Here is a 12,535-nt window from a genome sequence, read left to right on the forward strand (position 1 = left end):
CCCTGCTGAAGCCAAGCTCCCCCACACAGCCCCCAGCCCCAGAGTGCCAGGCAGGCGGGTGGTGCAGCCCCCAATTCCAGAGTGCCGGGTGGGCGGTGCAGCCTCCATCCCCAGAGCGCTGTGTGGGTGGGTGGCATGGCCTGTAGCCCCAGAACGCCAGCTCCAGCCATCCAGAGTCCCTGACTGCAGGTCAGCCCCCCCAGCCCCAGCCCAGGGCCCCAGCCACAGGGGAAGAGCCGCAAAGTGCTGTGGGAAGCAGGAGCGGGTCTGGAGGCAGAACGTGGGCAGAGCAATGCAGGCCTCCCCCAGCCTTTGATACCTCCGCAGGGCTGCAAGGGTAATTTCCCCAGCCAGGGATCCCCAGATCACAGCAATATTTACTCCACATCCTCTTTTCCTGGCTACCCTTCCTGCACACCTCCTATGCTGGGGACTGTGGATGGCAAGGATGAGGAATTCCCCTCCCCAGTGCTATTGCCCTACCATCTCATTTAGCATCACTTTACCTTCCTGTAATATAAAATATGGTTGTTGTGGGACAAAATTACCCTCCTTGAAATCAGTGAGTGTTTTGTTAACTTCAGTGATAGCAGAAAATGCCCCCCCACACACACTTGTAAATTCCTTTAAGATTCTCAGTTGAAGGTTAAAAGCATTCTGTAAAGAGACACCATCATAGCACAGTAGTAGGTTTTGGAAAAAACAAGCTTTTACAAAAGCTTAATCCAGTAGAAATATTTTCATGATTTTTTTTTAATCTATTGGGAAATTGGCTTTTTGAAAACATAAACATTCCCTTGCTATGTTTATGACCAAACTCCGGCAACACCGTGCAGTAAACCTGACAGGGAAATTGCCTGGAAACACACTGAAACTGACTAAAGCTCCAGTCCTGCAAACACAAATAGTGAGATTAAGAATGTGCAGGAGTGTTTGCCGGAACCAAACCTTATTTTAACTGTCCAAGCTCAGAAAAGTGCAATAAAATAAAATAAAAAATACAAACAGTAAAATAAGTGACAAAATAAATTTGATTTAAAAGTTAATATTTAATAATGTACAGTTCTCTTCTTACACAGACCAGATACTTTTTAAATATAGTTTTTGACCTGGCATTTTTGTTACAAATCTAGTATGATTTTATTATTTAAGCACAATTTTAAAATTTATTAAAAACAAAGTGCAGCCGCACAGTTTAAAATAAATCAAAAGATGGTAAGAGAAGACTGTCCTGGGCAAACAGTGAAAGGCGACAGGTAGCCCTCTGAAAAACACTGTATAAAAAACATGACTTAATGAAGAGTTCTATGTGAGCTGGAAAGCTTGTCTCTCTCACCAGCAAAAGTTGGTCCAATAAAAGAGATTACTTCACCCACTGTCTCACTAGTAAAAACAATGCAGTAGTGGCTCTCAGTTTTTGCAGGAGAAAATAAAATTATTACAGTTCAGCAGGTTTGTAATATCATTCGATCACATGATGTGGGAGCGACCATATATAATGACTGTTCACAATTAGATCTAAGGGTGGGGGGAGGGAATTGCGGCTAAAATAAATAATGAAATTAAAACATCACATGGTAAAAGGCTGATTCAATTCACTTCCAAGTTCCTAAACAGGAAATGCAAAATTCAAAATGCACATTTTAAGGGGGAGGAAGCAGATAATATTTTATTAGACCAACTTCTGTTGGTGAGAGAGAGAGCTTTTGAGCCACACAGGGCTTTCGCAGGTACTTTCCCTCCATCACTTGCATTAGTGTGTTGTTTCAGGCTTTGCTTCCCTATTGCTACCACGTGTCAGTTTTTTAAAAATATTCACTAGTGTCGCATTTAAAAAGAAAAGGGAAAAATGGGGGGAGGGGGCGAGAGGCTGGAGCGCGCTGGCATTTTCCAGACTAGGTCTGGGAAACTGGGTGTGTTTGTTTTTGTATCTAGAGAATGAAATGTTTGGGGGAGAAATTATTCTTATGCAAAGTAAAGCTGGGAATGAAATAACAGGCTAACTGGGAGAACAATGCAAACGCCGATTGCCCGCAGCGAAAAGGACGTGTGAAAGCAGAGGGTTGAGCAAGACCTTGCGTAGGTGATGCAGGTAATGATGAGGCAGTGATTTCGTTAGGAAACAGCCCTTGAGGAAGCGCGATTAAGCGCTGATTGCTTAAAGGTGGTGGAGCGGGAGGGGGGGGCGTGGCAGGAGTGGGCGGTGCTCGCCCTGAGAGCAGTGCCTGGAGGGGGCGGGGCTCCGGAAGAGGGCGGTGAATGGTGATAGGTGAAGGTTGTTACATTGGCCGTATTAGAAGCCGGAGCTGGGCTAGGTCGGCTCCTTGCAGCTGCGGGCGGCTGAGCGAGCACGTGAAGCGGAGAACCCGGGAGCGCCCGCCAAGGAGGGAGGATGATGAGAAACGTCTCAGCGGTGTGGTTGTTAGCGCTCTTCTTGCAGGCAGCGTGCTCGGTGAGTCCGGGGGCTGCCCTGGGGGGAGGGGGCTGGGGGCTGCCCTGGGGGGAGGGGGCTGGGGGCTGCCCTGGGGGGAGGGGGCTGGGGGCTGCCCTGGGGGGAGGAACAGGAGCTGGACAATCCCCCCCCCGCCCCCAACTCCTCCGGGGAGGATCAGCCCTTTTGTACCCTCCAAAGTCCCCCTGGGCCAGAGCCAGGCGCAGCCTTGGCGCTCGGTTCCCCCACGGGGGAACCGAGGCTGGGAGCGGGGCGGGCTCTTGCCGCTCCAGGCCCCTGGGAGCAGGGGGGGAGGGCTGGTTGCTTCGCTTCGCCCCCTGCATTCAATTACCCAAAGCGGCTCCATATGTGGCGAGGCTCCCAGTCCCGCGCTGGCAGGAAGCGCCGCTCTCCGGCTGCCTTGGCAGGAGCTGCTGAGTCTGACGCAGCTGCCTCCTTTCAACAGGTTATTAGAGCCGCGCCGAGCCGCACCCTCCCCTGCCCCCCAGGGCTGGCTGACACCCGGGGCTTCCAGCGTCTGCTGCAGCCCGCCCCGGCGGGCTTCGGTCAGAGCAGCCCCTGGAGCGGCGCTGGCCGAGCCCTTCGCTCCCCGGCCCCTGCCGGCGCTCCCCCGGCTGGCCGGGGATCTGCTCGTGTCCGCGCGGTGGTTGCTTTCCGCGGCGGTGACAGGCTCCCGCGCTGGCCAAGCCGCCAGCCGAGCGCCACGCCAGGCGCTCTCCGCCTCCCCACGCGAGGAGAGACCCCTCAAGCAGCCGCCTGGTTACAAATCCAACTCGGAGGCAAGACTTGCTTGGCAGAGGCGGGGGCGGCTTCAGTCAAACGCCGTGTCCCGCTTCAGGAGCGGGGGGAAGCTCCGCTCCCTGCTCCCATGGGCTGGGCTAAGCTATAACCTAGTTTAGATCCTTGCCCTGAAATGGCCACTTAAAGCTGGCGTGCAGGTGGGAAAACGTTCAAGAGTGCTACCAAATAAGTTCTTTTACCGTGTACCTTGTGCTCATGCTGTGGCGCTAAAACAGAAAATCATGTGGCTGTAGTTTGTTCCCATGCCTAGACCGTCTTTCATATTAATTTTAAATAAAACACTTAGTGGCTAACATCCCTAGTTAAACTTTCCCTAATCACGCTGCTTCAGTCAATGTCCTAGTTATAGTAAACTCTCCTGTCGTTCCCTGCTGCCTGCCATGTTCCTTGCTGACTTCAGCTTCTGCAGAAAGCGTAAGTCTGGCTTCTACAGCAGTGAGTGTAGAGTTTATTCCATTGAGTTGATGATCTCTATATAGATCAGCACGATCATCAATTTATCTGGGCACCAAGTATGTGCCTTCCCAATGGTGGATTAATTAAGATGTTTTAACTAGGCTCTCTGTAAATCAACATTTTCCTTACTACCCTAGTGAAATCTTTTATTTGGGGGGGGTTCAAAGATTTTTTTTTTAAATCTCCCTCCCCCCCAAAAAAACTCACTGCAGCCTTAAAGAGATTATTTTCAATGTGGGCTCCAAATTTGAGTGGATTGGAGTAGCCACTTAGGTTCTCCCTCAGATGGCTACCCATTGTAGCCACCAGATGTCAGCCCTGAATAGCAAATTCACTTCAGTGCTGTTCAGTCTCTAGTTGGCAAAGTAGTCTACAAAGCATTTCAAAAATTAGGTTTTGTGCCTATGATGATGGCATAAGCCATTCCATGGTAGACTCTGTTGGTCTAACTTGAATGAAATGGAAAAGAACTGACTCTTTCACTAAAGTGATTGTAAACACTCACTAATCCATAAAACCTACATCTCAGGCATGTGTACCCGCTTCATAAAAGTCACTCGGGGTGACACAGTGAGTTAGTGGCAGAGACAGGACTAGAATTAAGCAATACCCAGCTCCCAGATGCATACTTAGTCAATTATGTCTTGTATGATTTCTGTGCGGAAAAGTGCACTATTTATTGAGCATGACCAAGCCTATGGAGTGCCCACGTTCTCCCATCCTATAAACACACGGTATCTGAATCTGCACTGTTTGTGTAGTCTCCTTCCCCTCATGGCATATCCAAGGGGAGGAATAAAGTGTAACTTTCTCTACCAGGACAGAGCAGTGTCCTTAGCTAATTGGCCTGTCCTGCAAACCGAACTGTCCCTCCCTGGTTGAATTTCAAATTTTTCCAGAAATAATAATAAACCAGAAAGAGAAGGGAAATCTACAGTAGGGGAGGCTACAGAAATCGTGAAATGGATGTTTGAAAGCTCTTCAGGGTAGGAGAAATCAGAGTACACTTGTGTACAGGCAAAGTACTACAGAGTTCTCTTGATTATCATAGAAATCAAAAACAAAGGGTGGTGAAGAGACCCAGTAGCTCTTTCAAATTTAGGGACAATCTCTGCAGTCCAGCTGCTGCTTCATATCAGTTAACTTATGTGACTTGAACTCTAGAAATCTAATTTTTGTATTGGGCCTCAGAACAGTAGATGGGGAGGCCCCAACCTTTGGAAACTAAAACACAGTATTTTATTCCTGGGAATAACCAATCCTGTCCTGGCAGAGATGGCCTGGTAGAAGTGATCTGCATGACACCTGTTAACAGCACTTTTACTGGCAAAGACAAAGTACAGTTGGGGTCTATCCAGCTTTTGGGCCACCGTTGCTTTGCTGGCATAGGTTCTCCCTTACCACCAGGCCCTTATCTGTTTACACATCTGCAGGTCATAGACATCTAGCATTAACCTGATAACAGGAATACTCTAAACTAGAAGAAACTCAGGATTTAAAGACAATTCACCAATGGCAGAATCAATGAATGAATTAAGCAAAATGCATCAGGCAGCAGGCAACACATTGGTGACTCAGTACTTAGATGACTTCCCTTGTAACTGTTGGCCCATGCTTGCATTTGTTCTGTTTAAATGAATGCTGCTTAGAACCACAGATCAAAGCTGGTTTTCCTCTCAAGCGGCCCTTGACTCAGAAGATGAAGTTTACTGATTTGATAAGATTACTTAAAATTACCTCAGGTAATAGGTGTAGCAAGCACAGCATTGCTGTGTAGGCTTCTGCCTGCTTGGGATCCCATCCCCGACATGCTTGTTGCTAGCAGTGTTCTAGCTAGTTCCCTCACCCGCTACTCTGAGGAGTGGGTTGTACAAGATGCTTGGGGTTCACCTGAGGCAACTGCAGCCATGAGAACTGCTTGACAACTTGTCTCCTTGTCTCCATGTTGCTGCATGATGCCACAGAAATTCATTTCCTGTTGGTATGTTGCCTGCTTTTTGAGCTCTGCCCACAAGGAGAGAGCAGGGAGTTTTCTGCTGTCCTTGGAGGAGGTGGTGCTTTGTTATTCAGGACAGTAAGATATGAGCACAACCTGCCCTGCTCACTCTCTCTGAAGTGTTGGGGTGGAAAGTGGGAAGGGCCTGAAGCTTAGGTGGACTATGGAGGTAGAAGTAGAAGACTGTTCTTGGCATTGCTTAAGGGGACTTGTGCAGTAACCGTCCCTTCCTGTGGGTGTGGACATGTCTGTACATGGCTCAAGAACCCAGGATGGGTCCATCTCCCCACTGGTTTTCTGTGACCATGCTTCATGTTACTGCATGGCCCGTGCGCTGCTTTGCCTGGCTACACATTTGGAAAAGACTCCCCTCTGATGGAGCACATGATCACAGCAGTGGTATTTCTGTCCAGCATGCATGGGTTGCGGTCACCGTGGGTTGTTTGGGTTTATTTAATGAAGTCAGTAGCCTATAATGTTTTAACTGGTTAACATTGCCACATGGCTACCAATCTTAGAACTGCTGCATGAACAGTGTATCCTGACAGTGTAATACACTTCATTAGGACCTTAGCAAATCTATAGCTGTGGCTACAGGAGGGCATGCTGCAATCCCTCTCCAGCCTATTTAGGGGAAACTGCATTAGCAACTTCCATTGTCTAAAAACCATGGCTTCTAAAGGTGGATAGCATGTCTGTGGGAGGTCACCAGAGCCCTGGGACCGGCGACCGCCAGAGCGCACCCCGTGGCGTGCTGCCGTGCTTGGGGCGGCAAAATTCCTAGAGCCGCCCTTGGGTGAGGGACACCAATGTAAGCATAGTTCTTAGTCACTTTGTTCTAGGATGACTTACCTAGTACTACTGAATAAGTAACACTTCTAATGGCAACCCTGGGAAGCTGCTGGAAGCTCAACAGTTCTTTAACAGCCTGAGACAAGTTACAGCGTGTGTGTGTGTGAGAAAACCAAAAAAAACCCCTGTAAATCTTCTCAGATATGAAGCTGAAATTCTGTGCTTTTAAGTGCACTAACCTGAATTCTAGCTAGAACAAGGCTTATATATACTCCACATTAAGCATGTCTTTCAGTGTGTGGGACTCATTACTATTGAAATAGTTGTCCTTAACTAAATGCTGTAGGGACTCCTTCCGTACGAACCTAGCTTGATGTGATTCCTGGTGTCAAAGTTGGACACTTTCCTCTCAGGACACTAACAGTAATGGACTTCAGTATTCCCTCCCTATGTGTTAAGCCTTCATTCTAGTTTAATTCAAATGTTAATTTGTGACTATTTTTTTAGAAAGGCTGAGGTAGGTTTCTGCAAGAGTTCCATGATAATGAACACTCCCCTATGAATGGAACATTAAATATGAAACTTTCTGTGCAGAAAAGCCAGATCTGAGTTGTAAACACAGCAGTTCCCAACCATAATTAAAACACTGTTACATCTTGATGTACACAGGACCTAATGCTAGCAAACAATGTTAGTCTTATTCCTGAAGTCATGCTATGTGGTTAAGTTGTGTCTATACACCCAGGTGGAACAGTGTTCTGTGTTGAGAACTACAGAGTACCTAACCATCCTACCCACATAATTAATATGCCATATAGGCCAGGTCACGACTCTTCTATATCACTGAACAATCCAGTTGCAGATAAACTTGGAGAGAATAAAGTTGACACATGAGCATTTCACTTTCTATCATCTGAGTCCTGGTCATAAAACTTGCCTTCACCAGAGACTTATAATAACAAAGTAATCCAACTTTTCCAGTACTACATGCTAACCTAGCCTTTTTCAATAGTCTTGTTGACCTATATTTTTTTAATACTGAATTTGAGAGCCTCATCCACTGTAGAGCTTCCTTGATTTGAATTTAACAGTCAGTGACCGAAACTTTCAGTTGTAAGTGCTGAACACTAGGCTGTGAAGTAAGTGATCTATGATGCCTTTTGAAGTTGATGAGCATTTCTGAATGTTGAGCACTTCTGGATATTGGTCTACCTACTTGTTGTTGTGTAAGGATTTTAGTACCTACGCTTGGCCTACTGTAGAAGCACATTGTTTCCTCAATATGTTTGACTAGCCAGTCCAGGTACCAATCTAGAAAGCTATCGGGTTATGCTGAGTTAATCTTTATCTGAAAAGCTAAAATGTGGCTTTCATGTGTAGCAAGATCAGCACAGACCTCCCAGTACCAAGTTAAGAGGCAGAGCGATGGAGGCAAACATCTGACTAAACTCAGAACTATGGCTGAATTTCAAAGTTCTGAAGTTGAATATTGGAATCTAAAGTGCTCTTACTACATCTCTTCCTCTTCTTCTCCCCTCTGCCCCCCCAATAACCTTTTCCTAGTGGAATCTCTGGCTTATTGGATCAGTGTGTAGTTGGGAATGTAACTTCCTGTCGAGTCACTGAAACTGTAGTCGCAACTGAATCCTCAAAATGTTACTTTTATGGCTCTGCATCCTCTGTCTAAAACCTGGAAACCCCTCTGGGGCTGTCCTGGCTTAAATGAAGCAATAAAAACTACTTGCCTGACTGAACATCTGGGTGTATTGCTCTCTGCAAAGCAGAAGGGGGGAGACAGACGTTACTAAGTGATTCACTTACATCAAATAGATGGCTGTGTTCCCATGGCACATCATATCTTCCAGTTATCTTCTGGTCTATGGTGTCTGAAAGCTTTCCAGAATGAAACTGGTTATATCAAAATTTACAAGAGGAACAGGGCACAACTCTGGAGTTGATGCACTAGCCATCTTCCAGTCAATGCTGGGTTTTTTGTTTCCCTTTTTTAAAAGGGTTCCTGAGGTCATCCTAACTTTATTAGTAGTCAGTTGGAAAAACTATAGCAAAGAACAGAACTATGAGAGCAAAACCTAATTTGGGGAAGAATCAACACTGCTTTTGTAAATGGTGAGGAATTCTTTGAGGGTGTCAATCATGGATCATGGTGATCCAGTTGATTTACTGTCCTTCACCAAAGGCTTTTACAGTCATCTCCTGGATCAGTAACTGGTTTAAAAGTGTCCCATTCTCAGAATGGGGCGAGATGAACAGCAGGGGTCCCCCAAAGATCTGTACTGGGATCAGTGCTGTTCAACATTTATTAATCTGCTGAAAGGGTAAACAGCGAGGTGGCAAAACTAGCAGATAGCAAAGTCCAAAACTGACTGAAGAGTTATGGGATCTCACAAAACTGGGTGACTGAGCAACAAAATGGCAGATAAAATTCAACATTGATAAGTACAAAGTAATGCATGCTGGGGGGGAAAAAATCATAGTACACATACAATGGGTTCTAAATTAGCTCTTGTCACTCAAAGTTCTTGGCGCCACTGTGGAGTGTTCTGAAAGTCAGTCCAATGCACAGCAGTGGTCAAAAGGCTAACCTTGTTGGGAACTATTATATTTTTCTGTCCTATTTTCTTTCCTAATGCCACTATATCAGGGTAGCTAATAGGCAGACCATGGGCCAAATCCAGACCACCAGATGCTTTTTGAACAGATCGCAACATCTTTTTATTTACTTATTTTGTGGGAGGCAGGGGGCATCTTTCTCTGGAGTTTGGATCTTGACAATACCTTGACACACAATCGATTACTTCTGCACTATATAAATCCTTGATCCACCCACTCCTTGGGTTCTGTGACTTTCTGGTTGCCCCATCTCCGAAAGGAAATAATGGAACTACAGAAGAATTAGAGAAGGGCAACAAAAGATGGTCAGGGATATGGAACAGCTTGTCTGAGGACTAAAAAGAATATGGCTGCTTAGAGACTATTAAGGAGAGTAAAAGTAGCAAAGAGTCCTGTGGCACCTTATAGACTAACAGACATTTTGGAGCATGAGCTTTCGTGGGTGAACACCCACTTCACCTGCTGCTTTTACAGATCCAGACTAACATGGCTACCCCTCTGATACTATTAAGGAGAGAGGTGGTAGAGGTCTATAAAATCATGAATGGTGTGGAAACAGTGACTAGAGAGGGGTTTACCCTACTCGCCACACCAAAAACCAGAGGTCACACAATGTAACTAATAGGCGGCAGATTTAATACAAACAAGAGGAAGTAGTTTTCACAATGCACAATTAACCTGTGGGACTCATTGCCATGGGATGCTGTGATGGTCAAAAGTATAACTATTAAAAGCTGGATACATTCATGGAAGATGGGTCCATCAATGACTATTGGCAAAGATGGTCAGGGATGCAACCCCATACTCAGGACCCTAAACCTCTGCCTGTTGGGAGAGGAAGACAGAGTAGCTCTCTCCATAATTGCCCTGTTCTGTACACTTCCCCCATAAGCTCTGGTAATGACTACAGCTGGAGATGGGGTACTTAGCTAGGTGGGCTATTGGTCTGACTTGGCATGGCAGTTCTTATGCTTCATCTCTTGTGGGTCCCTTTTTTTACTGCAACTTCTGCTTTTTTTGAGGAGAGGGGAAAAGACTGTCAGATCAATTGGTTTTAAGTGATCTTTGTCCTAGTTCACCAACTTAAGGCACTGGTGAAAGGTGAGGGACAAACTATCTGACAGCAGTGGCTCGCTAGCAGGTTTGTAATACTCTACAAATCTTGCTTTGCCTTTCACTGAGGCCCTGTCCTCTGTCAAATGCCACTCATTGCCTTAAGTGCTTAATGGCAGGAACAGCTGTCTTGAATTCTTTATTAATTAGCTTCCCCAGGAGTTAAGGTGGTTTTGGATTCACTGCATGATTATGGCATGTCTACAATGCCCTGCTGTGGAAAAACTTACACTACAGATCTTGGCTCAGATTTTTGGACCAGGTGATGTCTGCATTAGGTTTTGCAAGTTGCTCTACCAACCAGCTCTCTGAATATACCAGCCTACCCATAGCACAAACAGTAACTTCTCATTAGTGGACTAGCTTTTTCTCATCTGTTCTTGGAAACCATGCTTTAGCACATGTAATTATAAACAGGCAAAAACTGACAAAGGACTGTCTCCTAGTCAGAATAGAACTTGAATTGTTTTTCTCTGAGGATATGCAGAACATGGTGGGGAAAGGAAATCAAGGGTCATTAAAGCAACCAACTGAATATCTGCACTAAGTTCAGAGGCTGCATTAGCTTTCTCTGACTTAGGCTTTGGCTACACTTGCATTTCAAAGCGCTGCCGCAAGCGCTAAGTGTAGTCAAAGCTCCAGCGCTGGGAGAAAACTCTCCCAGCGCTGTCCGTACTCCACCTCCCTGTGGGGAATAACGGATGGCGCTGGGAGCACAGCTCCCAGCGCTGGGGCTTTGACTACACTGGTGCTTTGTAGCGCCGCAATTTGCAGTGCTGCAGAGGGTGTTTTCACACCCTGCTGCAGCACTGCAAATTTGTAAGTGTAGCCAAGCCCTTAGCTCAGACAGCCTAATACGGGAAAGGCTGTCCCAACTGACAGACTAATAGCCCAGACAGCAATACACATACCAGTTAAAGTCTTGCATCCAGAGATTACTAGAGGAACAGACTCTATAGAGGTCTGGGGGTGGGTAGGGAAGAACGGAGGCAGTTTACCATATGGAGAGCAAATGACTGTTCATCTGGAAACTGTTAGTGTAAGGTCTCTTGTAATGCTGCTGCTTGAAAACTACAGTGACTTTGCTGGTGTCTGCATGAGCTCCCCTGGGATTGTGTGTGATTGCCAGTCCTTAGAAGAAAAATACCCTGGTTCTTTTTGGTCTCAAAGCAAATTCATAACTTACTGACAATCTCTCTACTTCAGGCAAAGTAGCGTTTAAATGAGGCACTAATCATAGTGATCTGTCAGTCCAGTGTAGTCTTCCAAAGTGTGGAGCAACAGAGCCAGGTTGCAAGCCACATCTCTTACTAAAATAGTGTCAATCCTGCCTAGTAAACCAAATTTTATTAGGATTTTGGGCCATTACTAGTCTCCTACATTAAGCGATGTAAGATGGTATGTGCTGGAAGCATATCTGTTTACAGTTCATCTTGCCTTATTTCTTGTCACATACCTCATTAAGTCATACAACATACATAGGAAGGCAGTTTTAAACTTATTCAGATCTTGTGCCTGCATAATATTTGGAGACTGACTCTCCAGTTGCAAAATAGGAGCTTGGGTAACTTGCAGCTCTGACAGCATATTTCTGTGGTAAGAAACAAGCTAAAAATACTACTCCCCCCCCATCTGCTTTGTATTTCTGTAACTAAGGAAGTATGTCCCCATTTCAAGAACAATGGGTCATCACAATTGGGTTTCTGTGATTTCTTCCCAGTTTTGGTTTGCCTGGGTTAGGGGCAAGTCTCTTCTAAGAGAATAGCACACATGGCACAATTAAGTGTTGGCAGCACATGTAGTAACCTTCTGTCTTTAAAAAGAACTAAGCTGTGCCCTTTGAAGTCTTAACTGTGGACACTGCTGTTTCTGCACCTGTATGTAGGATGCATAGTAGGATGCATAGCAATAATCCAAAAGCTAGCTAGGAATGGGGCAGAAGTGTCCTGGGGTGCCTATATGGAGCTTAGTGGACTAACAGGATAGCTTGAGTAGGGTCATTCTTGCTGCACTCGACACTATAGTCGGAGTGGCCAAACACTGACCATCTGAGCTGCATGTGATCTTCAGAAGTTTGAGAGCTGGGGTGTGCCAGCTGGGGTGGAGCTTCAGTCCCATGGGGCATGCCTACCAGGGCTTAAGAGCTGCTGAAGCCCAGCACCCTGGGAGGCCGAAGTTCCCTCACTGCCCCTCTTCCCACCTCCAGTTTAGTAAATGAAGAATAGGGGGTGTCTTCAAGCCACACTTTAATTGTAACAGAGCCTCATGCCAAACCTGCTTTAGCCAGTCTGTCA

General features: G+C 46.1%; 1 protein-coding gene across 1 annotated transcript in view; it reads left to right on the forward strand.

The window, feature by feature from the left end:
- Window positions 1-2,274: 2,274 nt before the first annotated feature.
- Window positions 2,275-12,535, forward strand: part of SDC1 (syndecan 1) — a 31,204-nt gene continuing 20,943 nt past the window's right edge. Inside the window, exon 1 of the mRNA XM_045011046.1 lies at window positions 2,275-2,452. Coding sequence (XP_044866981.1) covers window positions 2,393-2,452 — 60 coding nt within the window. The 5' untranslated portion in view covers window positions 2,275-2,392. The remainder of the gene's footprint in view (window positions 2,453-12,535) is intronic.

The sequence above is a fragment of the Mauremys mutica genome, chromosome 3 (assembly GCF_020497125.1).
Source record: "Mauremys mutica isolate MM-2020 ecotype Southern chromosome 3, ASM2049712v1, whole genome shotgun sequence".
NCBI lineage: Eukaryota > Metazoa > Chordata > Testudines > Geoemydidae > Mauremys > Mauremys mutica.